The 20,785-nt window shown below is 45.8% G+C and overlaps 1 protein-coding gene across 1 annotated transcript in view; it reads right to left on the bottom strand.

The window, feature by feature from the left end:
* Positions 1-531: 531 nt before the first annotated feature.
* The window catches only part of LOC119572407 (AKT-interacting protein-like), a 24,781-nt gene continuing 4,527 nt past the window's right edge, over positions 532-20,785 (bottom strand). Inside the window, 9 exon segments of the mRNA XM_037919518.1 lie at positions 532-1,534; positions 3,770-3,938; positions 4,190-4,380; positions 4,832-4,932; positions 5,505-5,569; positions 6,649-6,782; positions 7,137-7,213; positions 7,216-7,255; positions 10,636-11,294. Coding sequence (XP_037775446.1) covers positions 1,436-1,534; positions 3,770-3,938; positions 4,190-4,380; positions 4,832-4,932; positions 5,505-5,569; positions 6,649-6,782; positions 7,137-7,213; positions 7,216-7,255; positions 10,636-10,677 — 918 coding nt within the window. The 5' untranslated portion in view covers positions 10,678-11,294 and the 3' untranslated portion in view covers positions 532-1,435.

The raw sequence follows: 20,785 nt of genomic DNA, 5'->3' as shown, positions 1-20,785 counted from the left end.
ATGAGTATTCCCAAAAATTAGCATTAATCAAGTTAATTATATGTACTAGGGAATAGAAGTAATTAATACAGGCTTCTTAACTGTCAAACTTACTGATAAATCCAGAAACACTGATTAATCCAGAAACACAAGGAAAATAAATCGCATACAAGAATTTTGTTAATAATTTTATTTACATATCGTACAAAACAATTAAACAGATTGCCAATCAGTACTTCATAAAAAAAGTGCCTGATTACATCAATAAAAAATCTGCATAGATACATTACTGACTTCACTCCATATGAATAATAATAATAATAATAATAAAAAAAGTGAAAGGAAAAATAGATGTTACTTGGCTTGATCTCTAAGAAACAGTTTGATCCGAGAAGATGACGTGGAGGGACTAGAGTTCCTGGAGTTTATGATGGAACAAAAGTAGACGATTCCTACGAGACAGACTATCACATATTAGTATCTGAGGAAATTTTTTTTTTACTTCTTAAAATGGAGGGAATGTTGCTTTTGTTCTCTCTTCAGTGCATATGCTAAATCTTATGCTTTTTTTTTTTTTTTTTTTTTTTTTTTTTCTTGCTTATGGCAATTTTAAGAAATAATGGTTAAAAACACTCCTTAATTATATGGGGGTAACAGAGAAAAAGTCTAAAATTATTGAGAAATACTAACAAGTGTTTGTAATAGCATCAAAATACCTTTTTAACTCAAACTGAGTAAGGAATGAATTTCTCCCTTAATGTTTGAAATTGTCACCATCAACGTGAAAAGGAACCAATTTACAAATACGCTAACAATAACTAGTAACTTTTTTTTTTTTAAAGAGCAAATATGACACATTATTTTGGAAGAGGAAAAAAAAAACATGGTATTGAAATGGGTTCCAGACGATTGGCTTGAAATCCTTCTAAAATACATTAAGTATAACATTGCCTTCTGTTTTTTTGATAGTCATACCTGGCTTCCAGTAACATATTTCATCACAGTAAAAAATAATGTTAAAGCCTATGTATTTAATCTTCACTGGGGGCTGATTCCAAAACACAATCAAATATTGCAATATCCAAAAAACTTTGGGGCATCAAAAAATAAAAATCATTTAAGAACTTTGTGTCTGGTATTAAATGTTTGTGACACGCAAGAGCACCCACATCATGAGACATCACAAATACCACCTCAAGTTATAAAACGCGTTTGAGTCACTCGGTCTCTGAGACACCGACCGCAAACACACCTCGCCAAAAAGAGACGCACACCATGTCACTCACATATTGGGCCAAAGATATCTTCAGCCGATAGGAGCCAAAGCCCCAGGGTAAGATTCTAACATATGATTTTAGTGAAAAAGAGACCAATACACACACACTGCAGAGTCCAAATCTCAAGACAGCTGTGAGACGTTTTCTGACCAAGCGGCTTACGAGGCTTAAGGTGTCTGTCAAGATGCCGCTTTCGAGAAGATCTGCAGAGTACCTGGTTTGACCCATGAGAGGCCATTGCTGCTGCTGCCCTCTTTCAAGGACCCTTCCGAGTCATTCTGTAAGCAGAAGACAATGTGGTGTTAGCATGGCAGCATGAAAAAGGGCCTTGTAAACCATTTTTGAGATTTTGTTTTCTTATTAGAAATGACCAACAAAAAATAGTAATCAGTACTAATAATATCAAGACATATATGGAAAGAGTGTGGAAGAGAAAAAGAAGAAGAAAAATAACATAAGCAGTCATCCTATACCCACTGGTACCAGATACATGCACTGTCCACTATAGTTTTGTTCTGTCAGTTTTGTTTATACATAGAAGATTTCACAAGCACTTAGTCACCAAGGAGTCAATTACTAGACAAAATAGACCAATCTTATTAATTATTTTGACATTACTATTATCTAAAATCATTAACAATTTAATAATACTAAAACAGCCCAAGTCCTTGGTGACTCATCACCTGTGGAGTCACTCATGTAAAAACAAAATTAATAACCTAATTGGAAGAAAAACCCACAATACCAAAACTAGATTTCACTCAGGAAAGGGCATATATACATGCCCAACTGGTATCAGTGGGTTAATAAGCAGTAACATTGTTGCAATTTCATGCAGGTATACCATCTTACTGAATTAAGTCCAATGATTAATGTACAACTGTGGATTGTAAACTAATGAAACTTCATTTAAACAAAATGGGAATATTTACCAAAATGTGCCAACTTTTCAGTTAACCCCATGACTGCCATACACTACAAACTGACTATATTTCTAACAGAGTATATTAATCACTTTTCTAACTTCCAGAATCAAGTTTAACTGCTAAATATGGTTTTTACTCATTCTAATTAGTTAAACAAGAGCAATGTCTGACAGAGGTGACTGGTCAGGGGCACATCTTGACTGACTGTTTATGGGGTTAAATGCTACAGTATAGTACAATACAAAATTCTAAATGTTCCTAAACCTCTATTTCTTAGGTATGAATGGTGAAGATTCATTGTTAATAATAAAATCATATATTATATTACATCTCATCAGTTTCTGATAAATTACACATCTTTCCCCCATATCGTGTTTTTCTCCAGTGCCAAATTTCCGCACTGCTATTATTACACAATGAAACTCAATATCACTTACTAGTTTTAGCATGAACTTAATCAATGTTCCTATTTTCACTATATACAGACAGACCCAGCTATCTGTAAGGTAGATTTTGAAATGGTAAATATGATTCTTGGTATGGGAATGAAGTCAGAAAAATAACAATTTGAGAGATCTGCCTGGTCTATAAGATCTAAAATACACTATAAACATCATGCTCATTTTGCTATGGTGCAGCCTGGTCAGGATTATTACATTATTTCAACAACAAGAACAGTTTAATGCCTTAATATACTGTCATTACTCATGTCATTATGAAAAACAACTTCTTCAATGGGTTATTCGATGATAGGACTGTTACTTTAAAACCTCATTTTCTCAATCAAAACTATCATAACATATTTTCCACAATCCTTTAGTAACTCTACTGCACACTCTTAATTCATAAGTGCTACTTAAGCAGTACAGTGGCCATGCATCAGGTATGTGCCATCATATTCATTCCCTTAAAAAATGCAAGTTTACTATGCAAACATCATTTTAGAGCCACTCAGTGAGAATGCTTTTACAATAATTAATTATTATATCTATTTATATCAGTCAATATTAACAAAGTGAAATGTTGTGTTCACTGTAGTATTGTTTTATGAAATGTCTGCACATAGGTGGCTCTCCAAGTGCTTAGCCACGAAGGAGTCAATTGGACCTTGTGACGTCAACCTGATTTAGCCTTTCCTTGAATTTGTGGGAAAAACTGTTTTGACTAATGATGTCAATATCAATTTTTTTTTTATTATAAACATTATGTTACTATTATAGTGTTACTGATGTTACTAATAGTAATAATCAATACAATAAAATATTTTTGAAAATCAAGGAAAATAGCGAACAGGTGAGACAGGTAGTACTCATAATTGGCACATTGGTGACTTAGTACTTGTGGAGTCAGCTATGTGTAAAAACAATTAATAAATTAAACTGGTAGTTTTAGGTTAATTAAACAGACATTAGTATCATCCTTGGAAGACTTATAACTATTTCTTAATGATATTTGCATAACTGTCTTGACAAGGATTAAGTAAACATGGTAATGCACTGTACAGAATATGAAAAAGAAATGCATTATTGACCTAACCATACAGTCACATAAAATTCGCAAAATCTGCAATAACACGAACACACTTACTCTCTCCTTTTTCATTTCCTCACGAACGGGGTCATGCACTGCTGGCTGATAAGGGGAAAAGACTATTGCATGGGGGTCATTTGTAGCTGGTGGGTCGTACACAATCTCCTTGCTAGCATCCACGCACGCTCGTGCCCGCAGAACGAACATTTCATTGTCGCTGTCGTATCTGTAAAGCCGCATTTGTGAATTAGTATGTATCCCTTTTTCCTCTCTCTAAAACAGTATTCATGATTAATTTCAAAACATGTCAAGCAGATATCTTAAAATACTGGTAACAATACTTAAACAATATCATAATATAATTTAAGAGAATTAAGGAGTTTAAAGGAAGAGAGGGATTCAGAAAGAATGAGCGACAGAGAAACACACAAACCAACAAATACATAGACGGACAGATGCCTGTCCTTCAACACTTACAGTACAGCTGCTTCTGGATTAAGAGGATGTGTCGTCTCTATCTTGTAGAAACAGCGGCGCACATACAGCAACACGTGCCATAGGTGGTTTACATTCCGGCGCCACTTATTAGCGAAGCCTCGTTTGATGTCCAGTTCCAAGGTTTCAGGGTCGATGAGAGGGTGGAACACCGGAGTCTCAAACACCACAGTCTGTAAGTAACATGAGAGAAAAAAAATTAATAAACAATAAGCTGCTTTGCACAGTGACAATGATCACTTAGTATAATTCATTATATCTGTAACACAATGGAATGAATAATGAATGTCAGTCACTGATCTGGCATTATATTCTACTGTGTAGAACAAAATGTCAAAATTAAAATTTGATATAATGCTAAATTCACCTACACATCCTCACCAAAATATCAAACCAATCAATGTACAATTTACCCCAAAAAACATTTATAAAAAAAACCATAAATGACAACATATCTCACTAGAAAACAGGAGTAATCAACATTTCAAGAATGCACCACATTACACATGTCTGCTCATAAAAGAATCAAAATATCAACTACACATTCAACATTGTGCAGATTATTCTCTCACATTCACACTCTTTTTCTTACATTCCTCACAACATATTCAGTGATTTTCTTACCGGCACATCCCCATCAGGATAATTCTCTGGGATGTGGAGGTTAAAGCGGAAGATTCCCTCCTGGTATATTCCCTGGCGGATGAAGATGACTCCAAACCACACTGTCAAAGAGGAAAAAGGAAATGAATACATCTATCCTCTAATTTTCTGACAATAATTCATTCATTCTATTATGTCAAAAGGAGAGAAATTAAATATTCTTGTGTAATGAAGAGAGTTAATCAATTCTTGAGAATATGGACAGGATATCAATATGTAACTTTCAGGCTTGTGATTAAAAGATTATATTTTAAAGTCTTCATAACTGCCTTAGGAATTTTTACTACATAATGAAACTGCATTATGTTGGTAGTCATCACGCATGAAACAGGACAGCCATTCCAATTTTGATTTGAGTTTTAAAACTACAGTTAGCTGATATGTAAAGGAGCCTAAGACAAAGACAAAAATAATGAATGAATGTCATGTATTTTCTCTCATGGCATGCTCCAAGTAGACTCCCTTTCATACAAAACCATCCTGGTCATGGCTAAAGGAGCCTCAGACACACTGAGACGCAGATTATCAAAACACAGGCATATATATTGAGAACACGATCTCATCTTCATCAGTATCTGCACAAAACCTAATCTTCACTACAACAACAACGAAATCTATTCAAATATAGACTTACCAAGCGGTGATTTGCCAGATGGCACAACATAAACTCCTGATAGTCTCTGCTTCTGCAATAGATTACTGCAAGAAACAAAGGAACTATAAGGTCAGAGTGCATGTTACTGTGCAACTAAGTCAACAGAACTACAGTACGTTTTATGGTGAAGTCACTTTCATCAAATCAGTGGAGATACATCACGGGATAAGCCAAGACAAGGTCTACACATAATAATAAAATTAACAATAACAATAACAATAACAATAACAATAATAATAATAATAGTAGTAGTAGTAATAATAGTAATAGTAATAGTATAATAATAATAATAATAATAATAATAATAATAATAATAATAATAATAATAATAAATGATAATGAAAAAATAATAATAACAATGAAATAATTGCCTAAAATTCAGTCTAAACGATCTGAAAATGCATTAAAAAAGGTCTCTCTCACTCACGGGATGAAAAACTCAGCAATAATCTCGGCTCAATGAAATCTATTCTACACAAACACCTAGGAATCTATTTCTCTGCGATTGATTAAGCTTAATCATGGCTAAATATTAATATAAATATCAATCTTGATAAATTTCCAAATTACTCAAACTAACGCTAAAAATCATTGTTGATGCATCTGAACTGTAAATACTACAAATATTTCGCTCTAATCACTTTCAAAATAACAGTCTTGATGGAATATAAAGATCCTATATATATAAAACTTTCAAAATATCTTTTATGGTCAATCAATAGCAAATATTTTTTTATCAAAATGATTTGGCTTCACAAAAAAATTAAAATATACATCTATACATTCACAGCAATTAATTTAATACAAATTCTCAACTATTCATCTTCTTAATAATCCAGCAATACCAATAAAGAAAGAAAGAAAATAAAAACAGAAAAGAAAAGGAAAGGAAAATGATAAAACAGCAATAAAGAAAATGAGAGGAAATGAAAGAAAAATGCTCAAGGGCAAGAAAACCAGAACGGCACAAAAAAAGAACAATAAATAAATAAATAAACAAATAAAAGGAAGAAAAAGAAGACAAAGGCCCACTGACCCCCCCCCAACCCCCCCCCACAAGACGCAGCTCCTCCCCCACGGCCCTCCCTCTTCACGCCCACGCAACAGGACGGCCTATACTCACTATTCGGCGAGGAGCGTGTACTCGAGGAAGTAGGGGCTGTAGGAGTGGTTCCCTTTGGGCGTGGAGGTCCGGCGGTCGATCATCTTGGCCGCCATGGACAGCTGCTGGTCCATGTCGGGCACTGACGGCAGCACCTGGGGCAGCAAGGGTCGTTCAAGGGGGTTTCTCATCATCATTCTCAGAGAGTGATCCGTTTCCAAAATAACAAGAGAATGGGGGGATAAGGATAGGATCCCCCTCTCTAGAAATGAGAATGGAGAGATAGGACTCCCAGCACCTTTCCCTCTCCAAAAATGACGTTACCACATTACAATTCTATCCATTCCATAAATACACACAAAAAATATTGCCTTAATCACCTGTATCGTAAAGACACAGCACATTTCCCCTCCCGTTAGACCTACCCCCCCGCCCTTCTCCCCGCACCTTAAAATTAAACCATACCAATACCAACCATGCTTACCACCAACAACCCTTCTAATACGTACCTTCCGCAGGCTGCCGCGCGTGGATCCGCCGCGGGTGAGCGAGTTGCCGCCGCCTCCGTTGCCCACATTGTTCCCCCGCCGCCGCCGCCGCTGTCTCCCGGACCCCCGCTGTCACTTAGCTGAAAGAGGCAACACACGCGTTACGAATCTGGCGTTCGGGCAATGGCTATGTTGGAATGGGCAGTGGGAAACTGATGTCGATAGCGAAGGGAGGGAAAGATGGGAAAAGGAAGGGGTATGGGGAACAAAAAAAAAGAAGAAAAAAAAGAAAAAAAAAGGGAGAAGGTGAGGAAGAGGGGGGGCGAAGGGGAAGGGGAAGGGGAAGAACATGAGAGAGAGAGAGAGAGAGAGAGAGAGAGAGAGAGAGAGAGAGAGAGAGAGAGAGAGAGAGAGAGAGAGAGAGAGAGAGAGAGAGAGAGAGAGAGAGAGAGAGAGAGAGAGAGAGAAGAGAGAAAGGGGGAGGGGGGATACGGGAAGGGTGAAAGAGAGAGAGAAAGAGAAAGCGTCCAACTTAATGCTTCATACATTACATTCAACTGGGAGTGATTGCGACACACAATCTGATACAGCGAACGTGATGTGCATAAATCACGCGACAGCATTACACATCAAGTACTGATGTTTGTCTAAATCAACGAACCCAGGTGGCTTCGGGACCAAACAGAGTTGGCGCTATTAAATATCATCGATTCAATAGGAATTACACCTTTTGGAGCGCCAGCACCTCCCTGCATAACAGCATCTCCTGTGCTCGTGGCCTTTGGGATAAATAACACGATTTGCCAAAACAATGGATAATTGTGTTGTTGTTTTTTTGTTGTTATAATAACATTCCAAACTCTCTACCAAACATAAGGCTTCTCGAATTAATGGAAAAGCCAGTATGCTACACGCACTCTACCTTAGCACTATAACCCCCCTCCCCCCTAAGTAAACAACTAACTGACTCTCTCACGGATATTTCTGAGACCTCCAATGATTTTAATTCAACACGATAATCCGCAGCTTAAGAACAGAAAAGGTAGAGGACAGAAAAAATGAAACAGGAAAACAGTAAATTATACATACGAAACTCGTGTGCCATTTACCCTTTTCCTTAATATATTCAAGACCATCCAACGAGCCGTTCTAACCCATTACCACGAAAAAAAAGGCTATTTAGGGGTTTGCTTTGGGGAGGGTTTTCGCAGGTGGGGAAAGTAGGGAAGGTGGGGAAGGCGGGGCAAGTGGGGAAGATGGGGAAAGCGTAGGTGGGGAGGGCGGAGACGTCTGGGGAGATGGGGAAAGTGTGACAGGCGGAGTAGGTGGGAGAAGCGGAGCAAGCGCAGGTGGGGAAGATGGGGAAGGACGACCAGGTGGGGCAGATGGGCAAGGCGGAATACGTGGGGTAGGTTGGGCAGGTGGGGGTCAAGAGGGGATGTTATGCGAGCGTCAGGATGCTGCGTATTAGGGCACCTCCGCGTCCCTCCCTAGCTGCTGCTGGAGGAGGGGGAGGGGGGGAGGGGGAGGAAGAGGCTTAAGATATACCACAAGAACTACTGCGTTTTAACCACCTTTTTCAACATTTGGTAAACATCAGAGCTTGAGAAATCCGCGGAAAATAACACCCCCCTAAAAAGTCCACCACGACTAATGAATGAATGAATAAATGAATAAACAAAACCAACAAATACATAAACAAATAATCAAAATAAACAGACAGACAAGCATGCAAACAAACCAAACAACAAACAAATCCACATTGAAAAAAAAACACCAACACCTCAAACAAACAACAAAACCGCAGCCTAACGACCAACCCGGAGGCTGGAAGCTCCCTCGCCGAGTCGAATCACCTGTCACCGTCGCCGCTAACAGGTCGTACGGAGGCGGCGACGACTCCTCACGACCCCCCCCCCCCCCCGACGCAAAACGGCCAATCAGCCAATCGACCTGCTGCCGTGACCAAGACCGTGTCATTTCCAACTCGGAGATGCAGTCGGATTACCCGAGGGGGAGGGGGGTGGGGAGAGGGGAAGGGAGAGCGGAGAGTGGGAGACGGAGAGGCTTTTTTTTTTTTTTTTTTTGTATGTGTGTGTGTGTGTGTGTGTGTGTGTGTGTGTGTGTGTGTGTGTGTGTGTGTGTGTGTGTGTGTGTGTGTGTGTGTAGGGCGCACACGTGAGAAACAAAGAAGGTTGAGAGAGAAAAAAGTGGGTAAGTAAATAAGTAAGTGAGCGAGAGAGAGACAGCGAGCGCTTCCCCTGCCCCCTGCCCCGAGCGCTTCCCCTGCCCCCTGCCCGCTGTCCTCCGACGGGGCATTCGAGAGGAAAATCAAGAGTGACAGCGAGGCCTTGTCACGGGATATTGACGGCGCCGCGAGAAGACGTGACCGCGCCAAGACAGCGCCGCATTAAAAGCCCGCCGGTCACCGTGACACCCACAAGGGCGTGCGTGGCGTCTCTATCCGCCGGGATTACCGACCTTATGGCGCGTGGTCATCGCTACCTGACCCCTACTCCCCCCTACCACTTACCCACTCTGCACTGTCATGCCCCCGGGCCATCACGCTCGCCATGGCGCACGTCCTGCTCACGTCTTGCTTCGCCAGAGACCACGCTGCCTCGTCCCTTCCCCCCCTCAACCCCCACCAACCCCCTCCCCTCAACCCCCTCCCCTCAACCCCCACCAACCCCCTCCCCTTAACCCCCACCAACTTGTGTTTCCATCTTCCTCCGCCGCCGCTCATAGCATCCTCGTTTTCCGCCCTCGATTTCCCCGTCTATCTATTTATCATTATCTTTCTTTTCGGGGAGGGGAGGGGGGTTATTTTCCCCAGATTATTATTCATATTTGTGTCTTCTCCCTTCCCAGAAAGCAACGTTCTTATTTTTCTCTATTGTGTTGGTTTCCTTTCATCACGCGCTAACACATCGCATCCCGTCCACACTCTCTGAACAGTTCATGTGCAACAAGGTATATCGCGCCTCTCCGTGCTGTACATATGCCAACAATGTGCTTCTAATAAACACAGTTTCCTGTGACATAAAAGCTCCGTAACCTAAATTCTTTCCTCTCTTGCATATACATCCTAGTGGCCTGCGTGCATATGACATTAACATACTTCAAAAGCCAGAGGCAATTAATGCAACCGCCCGTTGTTTACAGTCTATTGCAGCTTTCACTATACACAAACATATTTGTCGAGATGTGGGTGTGAGTCACGTATACTCTCTCTCTCTCTCTCTCTCTCTCTCTCTCTCTCTCTCTCTCTCTCTCTCTCTCTCTCTCTCTCTCTCTCTCTCTCTCTCTCTCTCTCTCACACACACACACACACACACACACACACACACACACACACACAAACAAACAAACAAACACAAACACAAACACACACACACACACACACACACACACACACACACACACACACACACACACACACACACACACACACACACACACACATCGCCTTCAACCGCGTAACAGCCGGATGCAACAGCTGATACCCGTCCGAGCTTACCTGTTCCTTCTGGGGGGCCCAGCAGCAGCACATGCTCTTCATAGGGCCCCCCTGGCGTGGGCAGGACGAGGCACTCTCCGCGCGCGGGGGCAGGGCAGGGGGCGTGCCTAGGCCTAGGAGCGACCACCCATCCCCGGGTCCTTCTTGCGACTCCCTCGGCCTCTCGCGTCCTCCTCGCAGGCACTGAAGGCCCCGTCCGTGGCACCGCAGACCCTCTCGCACAGAGCGCCAGCACGTGTCGCGTCACCTGCGTGTCGCTCGCCGGCGTCGGCGCGCGGACACAGGGCGGAGGGCGCGGGTGGGGGGAAGAGGGGGCGTGCGTGCGCGCAAGCACCACCATGCAAGAGGCTCCGCCCCAAACGAGAGCCACAGAGGGGACCAGAGGGGACACGAGGGCCGCGGGTGACTCACAGGACCGCCCCACCTCCTGGACCTTCCCTTTACGCGTCCCTCCGGCGCCGCCGATTCGCGTCTCGCAGAAGCCCGTGTGCGCCGCCTCCGCCACGCGGAACGTCCTTCCCTCTCTGCTCCCAGCTGGGTGGCGTCAAGGTCCTCTTCCCTGCTGACTGTCCCTGCTGCCGCCGCTGCTAACGGAGGCGAGACGGTGCGACCTCGGGCTACGCGCCTCAGCACCAGCATCCGCGTCCTGGCTCCCGCGACTAGAACATCGAAACGCACGCTAGCTCACTGGCCTTCCTACACGGCAGCACGACTCCTCGGCCGCAGCCGCCAGTCGTCACGGGCGGCCTGGCTTAGTAGGCCTCATGCCGCGTCATCAAACGCAAATTCGCAACGCCTTAACTACGAAGGGAGCGCTGCGTTTATGCTATAACGCCGACGCCGACGTGTCATGACAACACCCACAAAAATAACTCACAAACACAACGGTTTCTATCTCATCTCCCGAACGCGCCCCCTCCCCCCTCACTTTCCCTGTGGCGCGCGGGTGGCGAAGGCCCCACAATGGCCTGCCGTCCAGTTTGCAACATAACAGCCTTCACAATAACGTGTTGTGCATAATGCAATATCCTCGCTTGTCTGTGACGGCGCGAGAGGGACGCACGGGGGAGGGAAGACGAGGGAGGAGGAGGAGGAGGGAGGAAAAAAGAAAGGGAAGACGAAGAGAAAGGGAAGGATAGAAAGAGAAGGGGGAGGCAGAGAAGGGAAGGGAACATTTGGAGGGGGGGGGGCAGGTCAACGCTGACAGAGAAATGGCTCAGTGAAGACCTTGGTTCTTGGACATGATCTTGGATAAATAATCAGACATCCAGAGCCGGGCGTCGCGGCATGCACGTCATATCCCAGTCTCAGAAAAAGGAAGAAGAAACAACAGTATAATGCCAGAATATCAGCCTATTGCATATTACATACTGCAACTGCCTTTCCGAGCTGGGAGCATCTGCAACGGCCGGGATGGAGAGGCCCTGTGCGGTAGTGACGGAGAACATCTGCGCTACAGACACAACGCCGCGGCTGAACATAGCGAAACCCCTGCACGTGTTCAAGCAATGTGAACTTTTTTCCGTCGCTGCGTAAAACCATCTTAACATCGCCATTCTCAGAAACACAAACACTTCTTTATTCTTCCCTGACTTCATCATTCAACTCGGCCTATACACGGACGTACGCCTACTCACTAACTCTCTCTCTCTCTCTCTCCCCTCTCTCTCAAACACTCTCCCTCACTCTCACATTCTCTCACTTTCACAAACTCTCACACACTCACAATCTTTCACTGTCACACTCACTCCTCTCTCTCTCATTTTCCATATTCACACACACTCTCTCCCAGCATCAACATCAACAACGACAACAACAACACCACCGACCCCGACAGCCCCAGCCCTCCCCCAGCCCTCGGCGAGGGGGAGAGCCGCGTCAGCTCCGGAAGCAGCGATCCTCCCCCGCGTGAGGTGCGAAGGGCGGCGGCGGCGGCTCCTCCGCCCACACGACACACACGCCCGCGGAGGATGCTGACCCCGGGGCCACACTCACTACTGAGGACTGGTGAAGTAGCGAGGGGACGGAGGGAGGGAGGGAGGGAGGGAGGGAGGGAGGGGGAGGGGGAAGGAGGGAAGGAGGGGGGAGGGAAGGTGAGAGGGAAGAAGGCAGGGAGGGAGAGAGGGAAAGAGAAAGGGCGAGAGACGGGAAGGAAGGAAAGGGAGAGGGAATTGAGGAGGGAGGGACGGAGAGGGGGACTGAGGGAAGGAATGAAAAAGGGAAGAAAATATGGAGTCGAGAACAAAGAAGAGAGAAGGGAAGGAAAGGAGGAAGGATGGAGGAAAAGGAGGTACAGATGGATGGAGAAATGGAGGAGGAGGAGGAGAAGGAGAAGGAGGAGGAGGAGGAGGAGGAGGAGGAGGAGGAGGAGGAGGAAGAGGGGGAGGAGGAGGAACGGACAGAAAGAGAAAGAAAAAGAAGATGTAGAGGAAAGAAGGAATGACAAGGGAGAGAAGATGGGATGGATGAAAAAAGACGAAGAGGGAAAATGTGGAAAGAAAGAAAAGAAAAGGCAAAGAAAGCGGTGAAAGAAAACCAGTGATGAAAACGGAGGAAGAACAGGAGGGAAGTACAGGGACAAGGAAAGAAGAGAGAGAGAGAGAGAGAGAGAGAGAGAGAGAGAGAGAGAGGGAGGGAGAGAGGGAGGAGAGGGAGGGAGGAGGAGGGAGGAGAGGAGAGAGGAAGGAGGAGAAGAGAGAGAGAGAGAGGGAGAGAGAGAGAAGGAGAGAGAGCAGAGACCGTGAGAGGAGCAAGCCCGAGGTAGAAGCAGAGGTAGAGGCAGAGGTAGCGCGCGAGTGCGTGCGTGCGGGCGTGCGTGCGTGAGGGGCAAGGGTGAAAAGTGGCCGTTGACGGAGGGGAAGCAAGGGGAATGAGGGGAGAGCCGAGAAATGAGGGAGCGAAGAGTAATGAAGTGTCGGACACATGAAGGCGCACATTGTCCCGGCAGGAGCAGGGGGGGGAGGGGGACATCCGGCCGAGGATAAGGACCTTCTCCTCAAACACTAAAAGAATGCAATAACTCTCAATATGAAGAAGAAGGCATCCCATGAGAGAAGCAATAATCATAATAATAATAATAATAATAAAAACAATCATAACGACTACGGTAATAATGATGATGATGATGATGATGATAATGATAAGAGTAAAAATGATAGTGATGATAACAACAACAACAACAACAACAACAACAAAAATAAATCAAACATAAACAATGGCCGTAAAACATAAATATAAGGGCAAAATTCATTATAATAATGAACTAATACCGCTAATAACTAAAAGTAAGAAATTTAAAAGGGAAATAATACGAAATAACGAAAAAGCGTTAAAGAAATTTCAATTTGGTAATAATATAATTAAAAACCAAAAAATTAAATAAAAAAAAAAAAAAAGGAAAAAAAAAAAAAAAAGAAAAAAAAAAAAAAATAAATAAAAAAAAAATTTTTAAACAAAGAAAAAAGTAAGACTAAATGTAGGGGAGGCAAAAGGAGTCCCCAACGGGCCAACCGGCCAACCCCCGCGGCCCAGGCGGCCGGGCCCCCAGGGAGGGGGCCAAGGAGGGGAGGGAAGGAGAAGGGAAAGAGGGGAAGGGGAGGAAAGGGAGAAGGGAGAAGAGGGGAAGGAGAAGGAAAAGAAGCAACGGAAGAGGGGAAAGAGAAGGAAAGGAAAAAAGGGAGACAGGGAGAAAAGGAGAAGAAAAGAAAAGGGAAAGGAAGGGGAAAAGGGGAAAGAAAGAAGGGAAAAGGGAAAGGGGGAAAGGGGAAAGAAGGGAACAGGAAAAAGGAAAAAGGAGGACGGCAAGGGGAGCAGGAAGGAAGAGGAGGGAAGGAGAGGGGTGGAAGGAGGAAAGGGGAGAGAAGGAAGGAAGGGAGAGGAGAGGGTAGGGAAAGGGAAAGAGGAGAGGAGAGGAAGGGAAAAGAAGAGGAGAGGAGGGAAAGGAAAATAGGAAGGGGGGGAAAGAGAAAAAACGAAGGGGGGGGAAGGAAAAGGAAGGGGGGAAAGAAGAAGGGAAGGGGAGGAAACAAACGGGAAGGGGTGGAAAAAAAAAAAAAAGGGGGGAGGGGAAAATAAGAAAAAGGAGGAGAGGAAAAGAGAAAAAAAGAGGGGGAGGGGGAGAAAGAAAGAGAAGGAGAGGAGAGAGAAAAGGGAGAGGAAAAGAGAGAAGGAGAGGAGGGGAGAGAGAGAGAGAGAGAGAAGAGAGAGAGAGAGAGGAAGAGAGGAAAAGAGGGAGGAGAGGGAGAAGAGAGAGAGGAAGAGAGGAGGAGGAGAGAGAGAGAGAGAGAGAGAGAGAGGGAGTGGAGAGAGAGGAGAGAGGAGGGAGAGAGAGGGAGAGGAGAGAGAGAGGGAAGAGAGGGAGAGGGAAGAAGAGAGATAGAGAGGGAGAGGAAAAGAGAGAAGAGAGAGAGAGAGGAGAGAGAGGAGAGAAGGGGGAGAGAGAAGGGGAAAAGAGGAGAGAAAAGGGGAGAGAGAGAGAGAGAGGAGGGAGAGGAGAGGGAGAGAGAGGGGAGAGGAGAGGAGAGAGAGAGAGAGAGGGGAAGGGGGAGAGAGAGGAGGGGGAGAGAGGAGAGAGGGGAGAGGGAGAGGGGAGAGGAGGGAGAGAGGGGAATGAGGGAGAAAGAGGAGGGAGAGGAGAGAGAGGAGAGGGAGGGAGAAGGAGGGAGAAGGGAGGAGGCGAGGAGGGGGGGAAGGAGGAGGAGGAGGGGGGAGGAGGGGAGGGGGGGGGGGGAGGAGGAGGGAGGGGAGGGAGGAGGGGAGGAGGGGGAGGAGGAGGAGGGGAGGGGGAGGAGGAGGAGGGGGAAGGGGGGGAGGGGGGAGGAGGAGGAGGAGGGGGAAGGAGGGGGGAGGGGGAGGAAGAAGGAGGGGGAGGGAGGGGGAGGGGGAGGAGGAGGAGGGGGAGGGGAGGAGGAGGGGGGAGGAGGAGGAGGAGGGGGAAGAGGAGGAGGAGGAGGGGAAGAGGAGGAAGAGAGGAGAGGGGAAGGGGGAGGAGGAGGAGGGGGAAGAGGAGGAGGAAAGGGGGGGAAGAGGAGAAGGAGGGAGGGGGAAGAGAGGAGGGAGGAGGGAGGAAAGAGGAGGGAGAAGAGGAGGGAGGGGAGAGGAGGGAGAGGGGGAAGAGAGGAGGAGAGGAAGAGAGGAGAGAGAAAAGAAGGGGAGAGAGAGAGAGAGAGAAGAGAGAGAGAGAGAGAGGAGAGAGAGAGGAGAGGAGAGGGAAAAGAGAGAGGAGAAGGGGAGAGAGAAGAGGAAAAGGAAGGAGGGAAAGGGGGGAGAGAGGGAGGAGAAAAGGAGAGAGAGGAAGGGGGAGAGAGGAGGAAGAGAGAGAGAGAGAGAGAGGAGAGAGAGAGAGAGAAGAGAGAGAGAAGAGAGGGAAGAGGGGGGAAGAGGAAGGAAGGAAGAGGAGGGAAGGAGAGGGGGGAGGGAAGGAGGGAGGGAGGAGGAGGGAAGGAGGGAGGGAAGGGGGGGGGGGGAAAAGGGGGGGAAAGAGGAGGGAAGAGAAGGAGGAGGGAGGGAAGAGGAAGGAAAGGGAAAGGGGGGGGAAGGAAGAAAGAGGAAGGAAAGAGGGAGGAGGGAGGAAAAGAGAAGGAGGAAAGGGGGAAAGGGGAGAAGGAAAGGGAAAAAAGGGGAAAAAAAAGGGGGAGGAAGGGAAAGGGAGGGGGAGGGAAGGAAGGGGGGGAGGGAGAAAGGGGGGAGGGAGAGGGGGGGAGGGGGGGGAGGGAAGGAAGGGGAGGGAAGGGGAGAGGATGGAAGAAAGGGAGGGAGGGAGGAGGGAAGGGGAAGGAGGGAGAAGAGGGAGGAAAGGAAGGAGGAAAGGGGAAGAAGAGGAATAAGAAAGGGAAAGGGGGGAAAAGGGGGAGGGAGGGAGAAAAGAGAGAAGGAAAAAAAAAAAGGAAAGGAAAAGGGAAAAAGAAAACAAAGATAAAGGCCAAAAGGGAAAACCCAAAAAAAGCGGAAAGCAAGGAAAAAGAGAGAAAAAGGGAAAGAAAGGGGAGAAGAAAAAAGAAGGGAAAGGAAGAGGAAAAAGGGAAAAAGGAAAAACACCGAAGGAAAAAAGCGCGAAGGGAAAAGGGCAACACACAAATTGTGGGGGAAAAACAGGGCCCGACCGTCTCCTCGTAAAGGACCCGGAAGCGCTGCAGGGGACAAAGATAACCGCGGGGGCAGAGCGGCCCGAGGTCGCGGCCGGGAGAGAGGGGAGGTAGGGGGGGGAGGGGAAGACGGGGGGAAGGAAAGAAAGGTTACAGGGGAGGGAAAGGGAGGACGGGGGAGGGAGGGAGGGAGATAAAAAGGTAACGAGGAAGGGAGGGGAGGAGGGAAGGAAACAGTGAGGGAAGGCTGGAGAGAATAAGATAACGAGGGAGGAAGTGGAGGCAAGAGGGAGGGCGTTACGAGGGAAAGGAAAGGGGAATGTATGATGGAAGGAGGGAAGGAGAGAAGCTGGGAAACATGGTAGGACGGGGAAGGGAAAGCGGGAAAGGAGGGATGGAGGAAACAGGGAAGGCAGCACGAACGGAAAGAATGAAAGGAGAAATGAAGGAACTAGTGACTGAGAACATGCGAAGGAAAGAAGGAAGTGAGCAAGAAAAGGTGAAGTAAAGACAAGGACTGGAGGGAGAGGGGATGAAAAGTTAAAAAGCGAAAAAAGGAAGGCCGAGAGAAGGAAGAGAGAAAGAGTGAGCGAAGGAGTTTAAATCGCGCCATCTCCTGCGGGAAATGCCTCGGCGCCGCAAGATCGTGAATCTGTCATCAGGACGAGGGTGTCAGGAAGCCGGGAGGGGGGGGGAGGGGGGGGAAGGGAAGGGGAAGGGGGGAGAGGAGGAAGAGAAAAAAATTTCTTATCCTTCTCCACTTACCACGTCATTTTTTCTCCTTTACACCACCTAAAAATCGCTTGAGGAACGGTAGTCAAGAGGCAAGTGAAGAGGCAGGAGAAGAGGGAGGGAGAAGGGACAAAGGAAGAGGGGAAGAGGCGGAGGATTGGAAGGGAGGAGAGAGAAGAAGAACGAAGAAGGGGAGGAGCGGAAGAGGGAAGGAGAGGGAAGAGGACAAGAAAGGGGCGTGTTGAAGCACGATCTGCAATTGCATATTCAACCTCATGAATTTACACATCAAAACATGTCAACACGAGCACACAAGCGCGCGCATGCACGCACGCACGCACACTCGCGCGCGCGCAAACACACACACACACACACACACACACACACACACACACACACGCACGCACGCACACACACGCACAAAAGATCCCCCACCTCCCCCCATCCTTGAGTTGACAGCCCGGCAGTGCATGCTCTCCTCTGAGTCACACTGTCATGCATAAAGCCAAAAAGGTCATAGGCTACGTCCGACCAACGTGTCCAGCTGCCAAGCACATGGCAAGGCAGCCTCCCGAGGTAAATATGAATAAAGGAATAAATAGAGGAATAAAGAGAGAAAGAAAGAAATATATAAACATCGCGCTAAATAACCTCCAAGTAATATCGTTTTGACTTTCCAAAGGAGATCAAAGACTCACTTAAACCTCTGATCGATTCACCTCTTTCTTTTTAATAATGAGAATGCCATCCTCTCGACAGGGCGAAACCATTCACAGGAGCGACCCCCCAGACCCCGTGCCCAGTCTCTCACTTTCATTCCCTGACCTTATGAGGGCATTCTCGGCAGCCTCCACGCACCTGCCCGCGAGGACGACCTTGCCCGGGATCTCCCCGACGATGCCCCCCCCCCCACCGCCCCCACGCGACGTAACAATCCGTAACACAGGCCGGCGGACGGCAGCGGGGATACGGGTTTCTCTGCCTGCGCGCGCGCGCGCGCGTGTGCGTGTGTGTGTGTGTGTGTGTGTGTGGTGTGTCTGGGTGTGTCGTGTGTGTGTGGTGTGTGTGGTGTGGTGTGGGTGTGTGGTGTGGTGTGGTGTGTGGTGTGGTGTGGGGTGGTGTGTGTGTTATATATATATATATATATATATATATATATATATATATATATATATATCATATATATAGATATATATATATACACAAATAATATAAATATATAAAATATATATATATATATATATAAAATATATAACTATATATATATACATATACATATATATACATATATAATATTAAATATATATAATATATATATATATAGTATAATATCATATAATACATATATATATATATAATATATATACATATATATACATATATATATATATATATATATATATATTATATATATATATATATATAAAATTATATAATATATATATATATATATATATATATATATATATATATATATATATATATATATATATATATATATATATATATATATATATATAATGTGTATGTACATAGATAGAGAGATAGATAGATAGATGGAGAGATATAGAGATAAGTAGACAAACAGATGGGCAGATACAGATAGAGCGAGAAAGAAGGGGAGAGTCACGTGCGCGCCTTTTCTTCCACTCCACTGCCCGATCACACGACCCCTTCCTGGTACGACCCCGATCTGCCACCGCATGCCGTGTCACCCTACCTACCCCTCCCTTCCCCGCCCTTCAGCGCCCCTCACCTCCCCTCCCTCCCTTCCCACCTCATACCCCTATTCCTAATACCCATTTTCCATTTCTTATTCCCGATTCGCCAATACCTAATACCGAAATTTCATTCCCTCATACCCAATCCCTCATACCCCTATTCCACAGCCCACTCCCTAATACCTCCTTTCCGTTTCTCCCTCGCGACTCCCCGATGCCCCTGATAAGTGGGCATCGGCGCGCGGAGGGAGAAAGCGATGCCCCGAGTCATTGGAATTCTCTCGTGGTGGGCAAGCTCTGGCATAACAATTGCAACTCAATGGATCTGCAAGGCTGCTCGACCCTCCCAACGGACAAGCTAGCTTCGTGAAGGCCTTGGATATCCATACCCTGGCAGCATTACGCACACAAAATAGTGGTTTCAATTGCCTAGTCTACCTTTTTCGTTATAAAAATAAAAATATGCGCACACAGAACACACAGACACACACACACACACACACACACACACACACACACACACACACACACACACACACACACACACACACTCCCCTGCCCCACCCCCTCCCTCACACACCACGAGGGCCACCCTTAATTGAAAACGAGGAGCGACGTTCGGTGTTATTTGGCACTTTCGAAAGAGGCAGTCGCGACCCTTATTTCGCCCTCGCTGGCGTCGCGCTCGCCGGAGTCCTTCGCTGGCTTCCAGAAGCTTCGTCGCGCACTGCAGGAACACTCGGCGGAGAGGCAAGAAGGACCAATAATGTCGATTGTTGAAAAGAAAGAGAATTACGCGTATTTAGTTGTTTGCCTACCTCTCTCCCTCTCCACCTCTCCCTTTCCTTTTCCCTTTCCCTCTCCCTCCCTCCCTTCATCCCAAAAGAGAGAACGAGAGAGAGAAAGTGAAAAAGAGGAAGAGGAAATGAGAAAGAGAGAGAGAGAGAGTCCCTCCAAGGCACCTGCAGAAGGACGCCCGCCCGGAACCCAAATACGCCGCCGTTCATTCTAATTTCCGAGCCAAAGGCCCCACACGCGACGCATACCAAGAGCGATGCCGGGACGCACCCCTTTGGGTTTCGGGGTTTCCGCCCTTCAAACCTAACGAAATGCAAAAACAATAAAAAAAAATATACAACAAAAACAATAATTACTGAGATATATGTTAGATATTAAAAAAAAAAAGAAAAAAAATTAAAAAAACAAATGAAGGGGGCGGTGGTGGTAATAAACAAATAAAAGAAGCTTAACTAAAAAAGGCAGGAAGGAGCACCTTTAACCTTGTAATAAATACTGAAAATGGTGAACAAAAGGGTGAATAACAAAATACTACGTGTGAAAGGAAAAAAGAAAAGGGCTTACCTTTTACGAAACGTTTTTTAAACAGAGAGACGTGATAAGCGACGGAGAGAAAGAGAGAGAAAGAAGAGAGAGAGAAGAGAGAGAGAGAGAAGGGGAGAGAGGAGAGAGAGAGGGAGAGGGGAAAAAGAGGAAAAAAGAAGAAAAGAAAAGAAGAAAGGGGGAAAGAAAGAAAGAGAGAGAGAGGGGGGAGGGGGGGGGGGAGAAGAGAAAAAAAGAAAAAAAGAGAGAGGAGAAGAGGGGAAAAAGGAAAAA

This window comes from Penaeus monodon, chromosome 4, assembly GCF_015228065.2.
Source record: "Penaeus monodon isolate SGIC_2016 chromosome 4, NSTDA_Pmon_1, whole genome shotgun sequence".
Taxonomy (NCBI): domain Eukaryota; kingdom Metazoa; phylum Arthropoda; class Malacostraca; order Decapoda; family Penaeidae; genus Penaeus; species Penaeus monodon.
This window is presented reverse-complemented; position numbering and strand designations above follow the sequence as displayed.